The sequence below is a fragment of the Myiozetetes cayanensis genome, unplaced genomic scaffold (genome assembly GCF_022539395.1).
Source record: "Myiozetetes cayanensis isolate MyiCay16 unplaced genomic scaffold, myiCay2020 scf5-8, whole genome shotgun sequence".
NCBI classification, from domain to species: Eukaryota; Metazoa; Chordata; class Aves; order Passeriformes; family Tyrannidae; genus Myiozetetes; species Myiozetetes cayanensis.
The window spans coordinates 32,350,303-32,366,237 of NW_026087742.1; the positions used below are offsets into that span (position 1 = coordinate 32,350,303).

Genomic DNA, 15,935 nt, shown 5'->3' on the forward strand with positions numbered 1-15,935 from the left:
AGACCTACCACTACTAAACTACTGGAAGGAATAAAAACCCCACAAAGTTTATGGGGTCCAGGGAAGTAAAACAATTTCTACATATAAAGTATATTGATGCTGTTTATAACATTGCAAAACTGTGCTACTGAATGACTGTTGTCAATACTGCACTGAGCAGGTCCGAAACCTGATCAGCATCCAGAGAGGACTGAAAATGCAACAGGAAGTGAGTAATAGGATTCTTTCATCAGACAGTGGAAGGGCTTCTCCACTGATGCTTAAACTAATACATTAAAAATACTTTTTGATTTAACAACTAACAAATTACACATCTGGACATGCATCTAACTGCATACTGATGGTAACTGGTATGTTGAGCACGAGCCGAGCTTCGACAGCAAAAGCTTTGCAAAAGCTTCACTCACATGGGATTGTGAACAATCCCGTCATGTGCAGTGTTTCATTTTATGCACTGGATATGTGCCCCGGTAGCTGGCTGTTTGTTACCAAATAATTCTCTGTCCTATCATAGTCAGTATTGGTGCATTTCACAATGTGCATCCAGTCCAGCTTTAGTGTATCATTACATGTAAGTGAGGTTATAGCATGGAAAATTCTGAGAATCGTGGGCTTGCTGCAAATTGGATTTTGCAAGGCTACCTTGTGCAGTTATGCTTTGTACAGTGAAAGAGCACAGAAGTGAACTTCAATAGAGATATACAAATGTGGTAGAGATGGGCTGCAAAAAAGTGCATCATTCATGAGATATGCATCTTATAATTACATTAAATAAGTAGGAATACTTGAGACTTCCTTGGTCAGACCTAAAATTTGCTTGATTTATACAAATATTCCCATTGCTATTAAATTGACTAAGTAAATAAAAGAACATGGTTTGTCTTGTATTCTAATTTCTTACTAAGAACCTTATCTTGACTCTAATATTGATAATGATATGGTTAGTGCATGAATGCACTTGTTCTAGGAAGAAAATCTAGAAGATAAACTGAAAGTGCTTCATTACTTTTGATCAAAATTTGCTTGTAGCACCTAGGCTTGTATATCATGTAAAGCAACATTTCTGATACTGACAAAGTTCTTTAGCAAGTGTTATAGGAGATGTCAAACTGGATTATTTTTCCTAATGATAGCTCTTCTGAGTCCTACGGGGAAAAAAAAAAACCTTGCATCCAGGTTGTAAATTGGTTGTGCATGTGCATGTATTTCATCTGAAGTGGTTTGTTTCTAACCGTGTCCTGTTATGGCATCTCACTGTTCTGAAGTACAAACATGGTTCTGAAGCCTTTTGAATTACTACTCTTCAGTTTCCACAGTGCCTTCACAGCCTGATAAGCTATTTTCCAACCCTGAAAAGCTTAAAGGACTTAGCAAGTCGGTACCATCATTCCTACAGGAAGAGGTAAGCTCCATCTCTGAAACAGTATAGTTTCAGGTACCCATCTGTTTACTCCATGTAAGTGAAATTTCAGAATTCCCAACAACATGCCATGCTTGATTATTGTTATCATCATCATGGTGTGGACCTTGGAACAAGCTTGAGGCCGTATTCAAATCTCTTAAAATGACACTGAAGTTTGAAAGCGATTAGCAACTTGAAGCAACGGGTCTATGATGTCTACGATTCTGTATCACAGAATGACAGAACAGTCTGGTTTGGAGGGACCTTAAAGATCATCTAACTCCCTGTCATGGGCAAGGACACCTTCCCCTAGACCAGATTACTCAAAGCCCCATCCAGCCTGGCCTTGAACCCTCCCAGAGATGGGACATGCACAGCTTCTCTGGGCAACCTGTGCCAGTACCTCACTAGCCTCACAGTAAAGAATTTCTTCCTAATATCTAATCTAAACCTACCTTCTGTCAGTTAGTTTAAAGCCATTCAGTTTAAAGCCATTACAGTCACTTAGTTTAAAGTGTCTAATCACTGTATATCCTTCCCCTACATGAGGACTTAAGATTTTCCTGTCTTTCGAACAGTCCATTTAACAGGACTGATTATCCACACTGCTTAACAGTTATTTCACTTCCTGGATTTATTTTGTACAGTCCCAAATGGCACTCTCCAAATCAATTTTCTGTCAGGAAGCCTTGTGCTAGGTAGGGTGGACATTAGTCAGTCCTTACCATTGGCCTCCGAACTGGGGAATGATCCTGGCCTGCTTTTACTTACGAGTATAGACATAACCAGAGAAGCTACAGTCAACAGATTTTTTGAAGACTTATTCAAACTGCTTATATGCTATATATTTATTTATATAAATAATCATTTCTTAATGTATGTAGAAATTGTTGTTTATTAATCTTGCATCTCTTACCAGAAGATCTATGACATCATTTCAAAAAGTGTTTAACGGAGAGGGGAATGTAAATTGTTTGTGGGTGGAATACAATAAGGAGATGCTGTTGTCCATAACAGCTTGTGTAGGAAGATGCCAAGGGACATGTGGGAAGTAAATCAATGTTTTAGTGCAGAGATAGCATTGAGATGGAATGGGACTGTAAGCATGTAACCTGATAATGACCAAGGAAACCAAAACTGCAATTCCCTGATGGAAAAGCAGGGTCCAGCTTGCCCTCTTGTAAGAAAGACTTTGCAAAACCCATTGCTGTATCCAGTGCTGTTCTGTGCATGTTGCCTTCCAGCCAGCTGCCCTCAGATACAGGCACTGAACTGATAGCATTTGCTATGTAGCAGAAAGGGACTGGTAAGAGACCTGAGCACTATCACTTCCACAATTTTATGCATGAGAAAATTATGTAGAGAAGTTGAATATAATTGTCCAATACACTTACCTTTGTACTTTTTCATTGCTATTTGAGATTTAAAACAAACAAAAAACCTTAAACCTAGTTGCATTGCTGCTTAAAAATCTTATCAGTGTATGTTGTTCATCAGAAAAATCCGCTTTCAACTTTAAATGCATGACCTAATTCAAGAAATATTATTCATGTTGCGCTACAAGGGAATTTAAATTTAGGTTTCCACTGAGTCTCAATCTGCATTAAAATTCTACTTGTTTGGTTTTGGTTTTTTTTCAATATTCTTTGTGACTATAAAGAAAGTATACAGACTTTCTTTCTGTGATGTTTTTGTAGAGTGATGACAGAGAGACAGATACAGCATCAGAAAGCAGTTATTCCTTTGGCAGAATCAAGAAGAGTCCCAGCTCTCTAACCAATCTTAGCGGCTCTTCTGGCATGGCCTCCTTATCCTCTGTATGTAAACCAAAGCCTTGTTTTAATGGCACTTTGCTTTTGCTAATCTCTTAAATATTATTTCATCTCTCATTCCTCTTGTCTTTCTTTCCTTTGCATCTCTGTCTCTTTCTTTCCGTCTCTGTTATATGAATATAAAGTAATTCCTTGCATGAAATTGCCTGAAGCAAATAAAATAAAAGAAAATAGATTTAGTTTTATTTTTCTAGTAACCTATTGGAGCCTGTTCAGGACTCTGAACAAAGAGATGGATTTTAGCCTAAGAGCTTACATTTGTAGCTGAAAATGGGGAACAATTTATGTAGAACAAACATTTAGGAAAAGAGAAAGAGGGGAGAAATAAGTGAAAGCAGAAGACGTTATTGGAATGTTGGGTCTGTAATTGAATCAGTGAATTAGCTAACCAACAGTCATTGGCTTACGTGGACTTTCAATACGGAAAAGTAGAATTTTTGGGAATGATGCTGACATTAAAAAAACCCCCTACATATTTCTCTTTCTCCATATGTAGTGCTTAATATTCAGTGTTTTATTTAGCTATGTATTTAGGTGCATAATTCAGCCATATAGACTTCATCCACTAGTCCTGTTGTTGGTATTTTCAGAAGTCCTAAATTCTTAAGCTCTGCTTTCTGCAAGAAAGATCAGCTGAAGAGATTTAGAAGCAATATTTCACGGATCTGATAACAGGCAATCTCTAGATACACAGTATCCTATAATTTAATTTCTTCTATCTCAATCCAGTAAACATATTCAAATTTTTTGTAGAAAACTTGGCCTAACACCTTTGATTTCAAAATATCTCTGTTTTGTTAATCTTCTGGCTGAAGAGTTTGTAAAATAGTGTCCATTACATCTTGTTGTTACATCCAAAGTGACACAGTTGATTTCTTTACTGTCCGAATTCTGAGCATAACTTCTACCTTACTCTTGAAGTATCTGGTGAAATGCAATGTCTGGAAAACTTTTCTCCTCTTTTATGATGCAGGTGAGCGGAAGTCTAATGAGCATCTACAGTGCAGACTTTGGCAATGTTGATGTGAAGGGGAACATTCAGTTTGCTATTGATTATGTGGAACAGCTGAACGAGCTCCATGTTTTTATTTGCCAGTGTAAAGACTTGGCAGTAGCAGACGTTAAACGACAGCGCTCAGACCCGTAAGTACAAAGAATATATTTACTTTCTAATGGAAGTTTTTCTTTTAATGTGAAAATGAAACCTGATGGGGTTTTCCAATTTCTCTTACCTGTTAGAGTAAACAACCCAATACACAGATGAAGAAGCTTTATGTGCTTTGTGTTTTTTTTTTTTTTCATTCTGATTGAATATAGAATCACCATTATAAAATTGCATATATATTAATATGGGAAATTAAAAATTTTAAGAATATTAAATTATCTTTTAAAATTCTACTTTTCGGATGGTTGGATTAGAGCCTATAAATATCATATCTCGGCCTGCTATAGTTATATATTCTGTATTTTTGTGTGGAGGAGACATTTCAAAAGATTTTCCCTTGGAGAAGGATATTATAAGGAAGTGGTGATTTTATACATCACCACTGCTGTCTTATTTCTTAAATGTACGAGCTGAACAACATAATGGCTACTGAAGTGGATTTCTTTCACTTTTAGCAAATACTTTTGTATTTTGGAAGAGGATGTTGGAGAGGGTGAGTTTTTTCTCTTCTAACAAACCTGTCTAAATTTTAGGTATGTAAAGACCTACCTGCTTCCAGAGAAATACAAGCTGGGCAAACGGAAGACTTCTGTCAAAAAGAAAACTTTTAATCCAGTCTATAATGAAATACTGCGGGTATTTATCAAACTACTACTAGAAATTAAATACTGCATGTGTGATGTATGAGGAACTTTAACTTTTAGGAACAGGTCTAGATGCACTCAAAAGAGATGTTAGCATGAGTGGGATTGCTCTGTAGAGATGACTGTCCTTCCATTGATGAGTTAACTCTACAGTGAACTCTGGATAGATCACTGAGAACACTGTCTGTTTTATACTTCTTGCAAACAAATACAAGCCAAGTATAGTCTTAAGATGCTTGAAATGAAAAGGAAAGAGCTGGGGTTTATTGTTTGTTTTCTGAAATAAAGAAATGACCAGTTATGGATGTATAAAATCAGACACATTTTTTTTAACCTTGTCACTTTCAGACACAACACTGATTAAAAATTCATCTTGTTTTAATTTTTTGTCCTCGTTTCTTCCTCCGGGCAGTATAAAATTGAGAAGGATCTCCTAAGGGACCAAAGCCTTAATATCTCTGTCTGGCACAATGATACCTTTGGGAGGAATAGCTTCCTTGGTGAAGTGGAGTTGGATTTAGGAACTTGGGACTGGAATGATCCATCCAACAAGCAGATCAACTGGTTTCCCCTCAAGCCAAGGGTAGGTTGGCTGTTTTGTATTTTCTGCTGTGTAAGCACAAACCCAAGTCACTATTTAGCTTGGTCTTATGTGGTCTGTGGGGTTTGTGTTAATTATAATCATAAATACATATATACTAATAAATGGCACACACAGTTTTGAGGTTTCTTTTAGTCTAGCTAACTACTAGAGCAGGAAAAACTTTCTCATAGTCTAAGGAGTAGGAATTTCAAGGTATTTCTCATTAATGTCATGTTGCTGCAACAGAAACCTGAAGGCACTTGTTCACTGAATATGAAGTAAACCTTCTGAGAATATGGAGCAAGTGCAGCCCATTTTAATATCAGATGTAATGATGATTGCATCTCTGTATGCCTCTTGTTTGGTAATGGGTTTCAGCCAAAATCTAAACTTTTGGCTAAGCCACTGCCAGAAGTTTTGGTTTCTATTGTTGGTTTTATATTTTCTTTTTTTTTCGCCCCTGAATTTACTTCTTAAATTCATTCCAAAATTAGCTTAAGCTCAAGTTTTGTAATTTGCAGAACAAAACAGGGATAACATGGTATTCTTTTTGCACTAATTTAATTTGACTAATTTTTAAGCTGCTCTGAGTAGGTAAATGTAACCAAATGTTAACAGATGCCATGTTCCATCTATAGATAGTCCATGACTGTCTATGAAGTGACATATTCTTGTGCCTTTCTGCAAGATAACTCTTGTTGAGGCTGATTTTTAAATGGATTAAATGAGACAAACGTTCCTACAGAAATGAGTTTAGAGAAATGCACTTTCTGGTGCACAAAGACTAAGTTTCCTGATTGAAAGAATATATTTTCTAGTTTTAAATAAGCATACAACAGTGGGAAAACGTGCCCTCAAAGCCTGTTTGCCTCTTCTGAGTCTAGTTTTCTGCTTTAGTAGAAGAGCTATGTGTCTATGTAATCACACTGTCAAGTGATTGAAAGTGCCCTAAATTCTCTCATGTCCTGTAAAGTGAGAGAAGACTAATTGATAAGGAAACAAGAGAAAAAACTTGCCTCATTTGAAGTCAAGCTTGTTCCAGTGGAAAAATTTGCATGGTAAACTCTGCATGAACTGCAAAGTTTGAGACTTGTAGGTATACAGAGGGTTTATTTATTTATTTATTTATTTTTATTTTTTATCTCAGACTTCAACAATGGCTCCTAATCTAGAAAACAGAGGGGAGATGAAACTAGCCCTCCAGTATGTCCCACATCCCTTTGGAGGTAAGCATTGCCGTTTGGCTTGGGTTTGTCAGGCCTTTGAGGGTTTTGGGTTTTTTTTTAGTTAAAAAAATCTGTTTAATGTTTTTCAGTCACTTTAGACTCTTTTTTTTTTTTTTTTTAACATGAGAGTAATTTTCTTTTTTATTCCTAGAGGATTAAGTAACCCTGGTTGAGAATTTAGTTAAGGATTGCAAAGATCACTTTGGGATCTTTTGCTGGTTTTAATGTTACTATGGAATAAATTAGCTCGTTATAACCTAAGATTTGTAGTGCAATATATGTGTAATAAAATTCTGTTTTCTCAATAATCTTAGAGATTACAAATCATCAGGAAGGGTTGTGATGTGCTAAATAAACAATGACAACATGCTGAATTGAAGCAATACTAGATGTAGGAAATAAGCAGTAAGTATTTAGAATGCAACAATTGATAGCAGTATGATCTGTTTGGTTTAATCGTGTCTGACATCTGACAATGGACAGATCTGAGAGTGAAGCCAGGCCAGGTCTTTAATCCAGACAGTCAGTCAGTCAATAAGAATCAAATATATTTAGAGCACAAAGGAGCTTTTTTGAAAGCATGAGCAGCAATAAATGCTAACATCACATAGCATGAAGACAAGCTGATCTCTTTATCTAGGAGTCTTGGAAAGAGAAGACCAGTACTTTGTGTTTGCTGTTGTAATAAAAGAAAAGTTATCGTAGGAATGCAGACATGATGTGATCTTGCACTACTTTGATGGGACGAAGATTTCAGCTTCCAGAGTACAGAGAGCAATGTTGAATTAAGATGTGAGATAAGTCTAGGCTGAATATCACCTCTACAAATGGGCAGGAACTGCTACATCATAGAAACTACCTTCAAAAGTGATCTGCTTAAACAGATGTCTTGTTTTATTTTTACAGGAAAGAAGACTCTATCTACTGGCGAGGTCCACATCTGGGTGAAGGAATGCCATAACCTTCCTCTTCTGAGAGGCAACAGGCTCAATTCTTTTATCAAGTGGTAAGAATTGTTGAAATGATCAAACATGATGGCCTAATAATGCTACAGTTGCGTTTTCTAATTGTATCTTTATTTTTTTACATTCATATTAAAAAATCTCCACAGAATTGTTTTCTGATTCTCCTTTATTGTCATGCAAATTCTCCTGCAGGGCTTGCAACTTCAAGACGGTAAGTACATACCACCAAGTAAAAGTTACTGAAAGAACTTCCTGTGTAATCACTACACTTTAGTTTTGTCTCTGTTACTTGGTGGAAGGACAGGTCAAACTCTGCCTGCTTTTGTTCACATTTAAACAAAGCGTGCTTGTGCAAGACTATGGTCTAGCTTAGCAAACCGGGGGAGGAGACAGAAATGAGAAGCATAGCTGTATTTCTTCCCCCTTCCTTTTCATATACAGACTGAAAATGTAAAGAGACGAGAATAACAAGATGGCTGGGGAAATACCTGGCAGCAACAAAAGGTTTTGGTGTCGGTATAATACAACAAATAAACTCACTTGTACCTCTTCCCCATCCTTGACTTGCCCTTCCATCCTCTGAAGCACAAGGGTGGATAAACAGTGCCAGTATTGCTTGCAAGGAACTGAGAATATGACCCTTGTCTTCATCTCCAAAAAGCATCTGATCTTTTTCAGTCATGTACTAACATGCCAGGCATAATGTTAATCAGTAGCTTTTGCCTTTTCAGTATGCTTATGCAGGCTATGGTGTATAAGTGCAAACTAACTGTGTTTTTTCTTTCTGAAGTACCATTCTTCCAGACACTAGCAGAAAAAGTCGCCAGAAAACACGGACAGTTGCAAAAACTGCAAACCCAGTATTCAACCACACCATGGTGTATGATGGCTTTAGACCAGAAGATTTGAAAGAAGCCTGCGTAGAACTCACAGTCTGGGACCACAACAAACTAGCAAACCACTTTCTGGGAGGCCTCCGGATAGGCCTTGGAACAGGTACTGGACAATTACCACATTAATACTTAATTTATGAAATAGTCTTTCCTGTTTTGTTGGGTTTTTTTTTCTTATTTCCTTTCCATTTCTTCCTGTTTTGAGAAGATCACTGAATAACTATTTACTATTTACTGAAGAGTTCCATTCAATAACTTACCTATTCTTCAGCGCAGATCCTGAAATGTAAATAATAGTGTTAGGAGGGTTAGCACGACTGACAGCTAAGGAGAAATATTAGTAATAGAACTTTTTCTGGGCATACACTGTATCTAGTACTGTTCCGATTACAAGAATATGCTACTCCTGCACCCAAAATTGTGATAACATCTTACAAACTTATGCATGCAAAAACAAGGTGTGTGGTGTAAAGACATCATGGGGTGGAAATAAAAGGATAGATGAGGAATGCATGATAAGATTTGAAGATATTGAATAGAAAAATTATAAATGCAAATAAATTTTTAGCATAAGGGCAATATAAGACATGCAGGTATAATAACAGGAAAAACAGTTCTTCCATTTGTCCCTTTCATTCTGCTCTCTGGTCTGAAGGGAAGATCATTTTGGAGTCTTCTCAAGAAATACAATGTAAAAATTACTTTTTGTAATTTAACTTCTTACATGGTTCACCAGAATAACCTAAATTACAAATTAGAATAGTAAACCTCAATTTGAATTTTAGAATATCCAAGGTTGCATTTCAGTACAAAAATCAGTATTCTGTTTTATTATTAAATCTTCTCAGATGTATGGGAAATTAACATCTTTCTGCTTGGGATTGTGACAAAGGATGACAAGGAAAAAGTCTGGAGAGAGACGACAAAGTCTCTGCGCAAAACTGTCATTAATTGTATTTGAAAGAATTGCTCAAGAGCAAAAATGGAGAACTGGATGTCCAAAGCACTAGGTCAGCTACCTGAGCAGGTGTAATCATTTTAGAGCAGGCAAATTTGATTGTCTCCTCTCAACTCTGCAACATATTTAGTAATGTTTCTCTTAAAACTGACATTTTTCTAGGCAAAAGCTATGGAACTACAGTAGATTGGATGGATTCTACTTCAGATGAAACTGCCCTTTGGGAGAAGATGATGAACTCTCCAAACACCTGGATAGAAGATACACTACCTCTCAGGATGCTTATAGTTGCAAAATTGACAAAATAAGGTGGTTTTTTAATTACTAGTGTCAAAAGAAACCTTGGGAATGAAATTGAAGGTGTGGGGGGATGAAACTTGGAAGAGGAACACAGTAGCAGTTTTGACAGTTTTTGCTTTGTTGCCGTTCTGGTTTTGTGCTGTCATGTCACTTCATATTTCAAATTAAACATTTGCCTACAGAACATTATGTAAATTTGTAGTTGTACATTTCAAGGATATCTGAGTTGCTTCTCCGGTGAAAGAAGCATGACATGAAGTGGTACTGTTGATGTCCTATTCTACAATGTGCAGAGGACTAAGTTCCAATGTACTGTAAAAAATCAGGGTTATAAAAAGTTTGCTTTATATATATGTGTTAATCATCTTGCTAGTCTGCAATAGTTACTCCGAAATACTGAAGACATAAAGGTGATTTTTTTTTTTATTCCAGTGCTACTCATAAGGATCTAAATGTTCCAATTTTAGTGATGACAAGTATGTTGGGTATTTATTCTTTAAAGTTTGTACCTGTATCTATCTGCTTGGTTTTCAGCAAGAAGTAATTTACCTGTGCTTCAGCGCCACCATTAGGGGACTGGTGGGTCTGTGGTGGTCTTGGCTCGAAATAGTTTTGCAGCATAGGAAATAAGACTGGAATTTGTAACTTGTAGAAATACATGCTACTAATAAATAATGAATGCATAAAGCACTATATGTATTACTTTTTAAAATAAAAAGCAGCCTATTAAGACTAAATAGGAATCCAATGTTTATTAAACCCCCGTGGTTTATATTAGCCATTCAGCATGCAATATAGCAAAATGCAGACAGAAAACATTTTTGAAAATAAATGCACATTTATTTGTTCCAACTGTGCATGTCTAAAAGCCAGTGACATCTTGCATCTTCTGTTAGAGGGGAGAAGGGAGCTCTTCACAGCTTAATTGCTTGATTTAATTTTAGAAACCTAATGCTACTTGGAATGGGAAAAAGAGAAGGTGCTAATCAACCTGTTGGGGAACCCACTTTCATGAACCAGGCAGCCTGTGGGGTTCACAAATGCCAAAAGTAGTTGCAGGTCTTTGATATCTTACTGCTTCAGGTGTTTTTTATGAGATTGGTAGCTGCCACAGCTTCCACTTTGTCAGACAAATACACTTCTTATATGACTAGGGAACATGTGCATATGACACTTCAGAACAATGACTTTGTCCTGAAATGGTAACAGCAGTTGGTTTGATTCTATATCCTTAAAGAGACACTTCTGAAAGGGTGGTGATTCTAGAAAAGAGGCACCTAAGTTATTTGTATTCACTGCCTATATGAATTAATTTTAGACGTGAAACCATATGTTGCTTTGAATGTGACTTACAGTTTCACAGGATTAAAAGCCGAGATTGAGGAGTTCTCCAAGCTTGTGGAAGTTCTCTTTCCTTTTACAAATCAGTGTGTTTTCGAGAGTGTCAGCAATGTTTGTTTGCTAAGAAACACTGCCAGCTCTTTCAGCCACGCTGGTGGGGCTGGCCCAGCTCCAACCAGCCCATATGAGGTCATGAGCTCTGGGGTGACTGGATTCAGTGTCTCACCTCCATGGAGACAGAACCTCACAGCAGGAGTGATAACAAACAGACAGGGGAAAGAAAATACCTGGTAAGAAAATAGTTTTCTTTTCTTGAACCCTGCTCTTCATTGTATTTCCACTGGATGGCCTAAACCTCTCAGTCCTTCTCCCTCTTCTCCATTATTCTGAAATATTTTGGCAGGATCCAAGATAGCAACAGCGGTGGGAGAATGCAGGATGGTGGAGACAGAGCTGGTGTCTGTACTGATGGTCAATACTATACAGCTCTAAAATTCTACCTGCTTCACAGGTGTTAATCCATTTTTCATCCTTGCTTTAAGCTGGTGCCTTCTCACATCCTATCTTTACCTCCAGTCAAAGCCCAGGAATTCACAAAACCTGATTATCAGCATGCTGTTTCACGTGCTCTGTAGTTTCAGGTCTGCATCTACATGAAAAACTTGTAGATGAGTTTTAGGCTAATTTTTCAAATGTCTGGGTAGCATGCTGTGCGATTTGACACCAATAATCATTTGGGTGCCTATGTAATACAAATATTTCCCTTATTTAGAAGAATTAGACTTTTAAAATTACATGCCTTAAATAATTCAGCAAATCAGTGTCAAAACTCAAATGAGGAACTGCTTCTCCAGTCACAAAGTCTTTGTATCCCAGAGCATTCAGTAATTAGCATTGTACGGATCTCTTATTTTATTCAGAAATCTTTAAGCATGGGATAAGACTATTCAGTTATTTTTAATGAGAAATATACTATTAAAATTTTATAAATCATTTAGAAGTCTCATGTAACCCTCCCTTTATTTGCAGTTATAATACAGAGTCTGTAGGAGAAAATAAAGGCAGAGGAGAAGGATTGCTTAAGGAATTATTTACAGCTTTATCCCTTACAAGCTTTTAACCTAAATATGATAGTAGTTTTTGTGCCTATAACAGCAGGACTTTGAGAAGGAATAATTAGCAAAGCTAAATCAGCAAATGGATTGGCTTGCATAAATACTAAGCCTACATTCTTGCTTTTGCTCGTGGAGTCTATAAACCTTCTTCTCAGTCTGCCTGATTCTGAGCCAAAGGATGTGGGGAGGGCTATAGAGCTATGGTTTCAGGCTGACATTGCTTTTGGGAGGTCCTGTCCACCCACATCAGCTTCTCCAGACTTCCAGAGAAGCTCCACCAGCTTATCACACTGGTGTTGGCCACACAGCCACTGGCTAATGTTTAATCATGCTGAGCGTCACTAAGAGAAGCAGCCACTATAACGTTTTTTCTTGCCTTTGTGTGAGACAGGGGCTCCATGGCTCAAGTTGAGAGAGGGGCAGGGGTGGCCAACTCCACAGGTGATCCAGAGACAGACAAAGATATGGAAGATCTGACAGAAGGCCTGGAGAAACTCTGTGATATGTCTAAGGAGAGGAGGGAGAAGGCACTGCTGCTTTCACACCTAGAAGAGCAGCATCATCTTATCTCTATGCTGACAAAGAAAGCAGATGACACACACAAACGCTGCAGGGCCCTGGAGCAGCTCAACATGGAGCTGGAGAAATTAAGGACAGAGGATGCTCTGAAAATTAAAAACCAGACCCTGCGGATTCAGCATTTGGAGGGGCGCTTCATGGATCTGGCCAACAACCATGAGAAGATGATCCAGTTCAAGAATGAGCACAGGAAACGGCACATGCAGCTGTGGGAAGAGAACAAGCGCCTACGGCAGGAGAAGGAAGCGCTCTTCAGCCAGGCTGTGAGGGAGAAGGAAGCTGAAGTTCTCCGGCTGGCTGCCCAGGCCAGGAAGCTCTCACAGCAGTTATACTCCCTGCAGGAGAAACATGCTTATGAGAGTTGCAGAGCCCAGGAGAGAGAAAAGGAGCTGCTAGAAGCTCAGAGCCACCAAGCAGGCGCCTACACCCGGGAAGTGGATTCACTGAAAAAGCAGCTGCAACTGCTACAGGAGAGGCATCAACAAGCTGTTGTAAGGGCAGAGCAGGCAGAAAGTCAGCAGAAGGCTCAGAGCACTGAACTGCGGGCTGAGCTGGAGAGGGCACACAAGGAGAAAGAGCAGCTATTGAACCTGGCCACGGAGAGGGGCAAAGCTCTGCAAGATAAGGAACGGGAGATTCAGCACCTGGGGGAGAAGCTGGAGATTGCGGAAGAAGCCATGCAGAGAGCACGAAGGTGCTCTGAGAAAGGGGCAGCAGCAGTGGACAAAGATCTGAAGGTCCAAGAGCTCCAAGGACAGCTGGAAAGCAGCAAGCAGGCATACAACGAGCTCTGTCTGCGGTTCGATGCTTACAGAAAGCACAGTATGGATTTGCTGACTAAAGAAAGAGCACTGAATGTCAAACTCCGTCACTTTGTTGCATAACTGCGTTGTTTTCCTCTCTTCTCCTCTTAGCAGGTGCCTCTATGGTAACACACCACTGCACTGGGGCTATTTTCTGGATTCTTTGTAACATCCTCAACAGTTTAACCCCCCCTACAAGGACTATTTTTTGTCATTGCACTTTTAGCTAAGTAAATCTCTACACTGTTAAATCGGAATGGGGATTCATTAGGGTGGAAGACATAAAATAGGAATTTGATCCATTTGGTCCTAACCTCTGCTAAAACATAGGTTGTGGGGTTTTTTTGTTTGTTTGTTTTCCAGTTAAAAGCACTTTATTTTTCGAGATGGCCAAAAGCTCAAACCCTTACCTTTTTGTCTTTGATTCTTCCTTGAAGTTCAACAGAGGCTGGGCATGTAAGAGGCAACACTGAGGCTCCAAGAAAGAAATCTCACCTTGCAATGATGAACAGTCATAATTGAGGAACTTAACAGGTTAAATACAAGAACAGGTAATACACAACAACTGATACCCAAACAAATTACCGTATATAATTTTCTAGTAGTTGTACAGGTTTCTGTAGGTTTTTTAACCTTATTTAATGCCTTAGCATTATTTATATGCCCATTCAGCTCAAAATAAATTGTCAAGTCTTTTGGGTGATTTCAATAATCTTTGAAACAGGTTGAGGTTCTAAATGTTCTCCCAGGATTTTTTTGTGGGTTTAGGTGCTTCCTGTAGAAAAACAGTAGTGATACACCCTTCCATTTTGTGCATGTCTGGCAGTTTTTGACAAAAAAAAAAATCTTTCCTGTCAGCATTCTGGGATACAGAGACCTCCCACTCTCTCTTGCTTGTCTCCTAGGCAAGGAGGAAGTTTTTAGCTGCTGAGTTTCATCTGCTGCTCTTTAAGCCTCCAACAAAACAAAACCAAAAAACAAACAAACAAATGAACAAAAAAAACCCCAAAAAACCAAACAACCAAAACATAATGGCACAAACAGCATCCTCCACCAGAGCTGGAGGCAGCTGTCTCTCCAAGTTCTTTGCCACGTGCATATAGCTTGAGATAACTCAAGGATTTAGGTAATGGTTTGAGTATCTCTTGGTTTAAGCATCTCTTGAGATGCTTGGTCCTGAGCATCTACAAAGCCACAGCATCACATCAAACTTGGTATCTATTGATCTTGTGTACAGAAGTGACCAGAAACAGCAGGTCTGGAGATCCTTCAGCCCATGACCAGTTCTAAATAACTTGACCTAGTGGCAGGTGTCCTGGCCTAAGGCAGGAGGGTTGGAACTAGATGATCTTTAAGGTCCCTTCCAACCCAAACTGTTCTGTGATTCTGATTCTACATAAGCAGTAGCTGCCAGCAGACTTGTCTTCTGAAATTCTCTGCATTCTCCTTGAATCCACACAAAGCCAGGTGAGAATATTTCTCCATGGCAAACCACAAATTTCTTTTGATCATGTCCCCTACAAGTGTCATTCCACACACGTTTTTATGGACTACATCCTTCTACTGTTTAACCATATTTCCCCCTTTTTTGCCCACCTCATATGCACACTTAGTTTCAATGCTGGCATCTAAAGTGTAAATGCCAACAGACCCAGGCTACACACTAGACTCATGGTCTGAGGAAGTAACACAGCAGGACTACAGCTGGCTGCTCTGTTTGAAACAGATGATAGGCAGGGAAGAGTGCCTGTATCGCTCTGGTCACTGCAAGAAAGTCTGAAACCAGGTGCCTAAATACTCTAAATCTGGGCAGGGGACACCCCCTCGCTGTGTGACAGAACAGTCCCACAGGCCTCTGTGCATGGTGGTGGGAAAGCCCCCAAAACCTGCAGGCCCCAGGGACGTGCCCCTTCCCTTCCCTTGGTGATGTCTATGAGTGAGAGACCTTCCTCCCTATTCCCTCACCCATCACCCCCACACACCTCATACACCCCAAAACCCACCTCCTACACACTTCTCATCCCCCCCTCAACTACACGCACCTCCCCTCACAGCCACCCCCTACTCTCACACACCCTGTTGTCTACAAAAATTGGATTAATTGTATGCAACAAGCCAATAATTACTCG

The 15,935-nt window shown here is 38.9% G+C and overlaps 2 protein-coding genes across 5 annotated transcripts in view; both read left to right on the forward strand.

The window, feature by feature from the left end:
* Positions 1 to 10,742, forward strand: part of SYTL2 (synaptotagmin like 2) — a 53,432-nt gene extending 42,690 nt beyond the window's left edge. Inside the window, exons 11-20 of one of the 4 annotated variants that reach the window (XM_050332272.1) lie at positions 161 to 208; positions 1,308 to 1,402; positions 3,100 to 3,219; positions 4,208 to 4,377; positions 4,933 to 5,035; positions 5,456 to 5,626; positions 6,774 to 6,852; positions 7,759 to 7,858; positions 8,608 to 8,813; positions 9,831 to 10,726. In XM_050332272.1, the coding sequence (XP_050188229.1) occupies positions 161 to 208; positions 1,308 to 1,402; positions 3,100 to 3,219; positions 4,208 to 4,377; positions 4,933 to 5,035; positions 5,456 to 5,626; positions 6,774 to 6,852; positions 7,759 to 7,858; positions 8,608 to 8,813; positions 9,831 to 9,976 (1,238 nt within the window). In that variant the 3' untranslated portion in view covers positions 9,977 to 10,726. Of the gene's footprint in view, positions 1 to 160; positions 209 to 1,307; positions 1,403 to 3,099; positions 3,220 to 4,207; positions 4,378 to 4,932; positions 5,036 to 5,455; positions 5,627 to 6,773; positions 6,853 to 7,758; positions 7,859 to 8,607; positions 8,814 to 9,830 lie in introns of all 4 variants that reach the window. The other 3 variants (XM_050332268.1, XM_050332270.1, XM_050332269.1) reach the window with 3 other exon arrangements.
* A 2,080-nt stretch (positions 10,743 to 12,822) lies between these two features.
* CCDC89 (coiled-coil domain containing 89) lies at positions 12,823 to 13,947 on the forward strand. The gene has a single exon (XM_050332332.1). It carries the CDS (start codon positions 12,823 to 12,825, stop codon positions 13,885 to 13,887), a length of 1,065 nt encoding a protein of 354 aa, XP_050188289.1. The 3' UTR covers positions 13,888 to 13,947.
* The last annotated feature ends 1,988 nt before the right edge of the window (positions 13,948 to 15,935 follow it).

What these genes read in the sequence shown, in the direction of transcription:
- CCDC89 (XM_050332332.1), top strand. Translation starts at nt 12,823, where the DNA reads ATGGCTCAAGTTGAGAGAGGGGCAGGGGTGGCCAACTCCACAGGTGAT.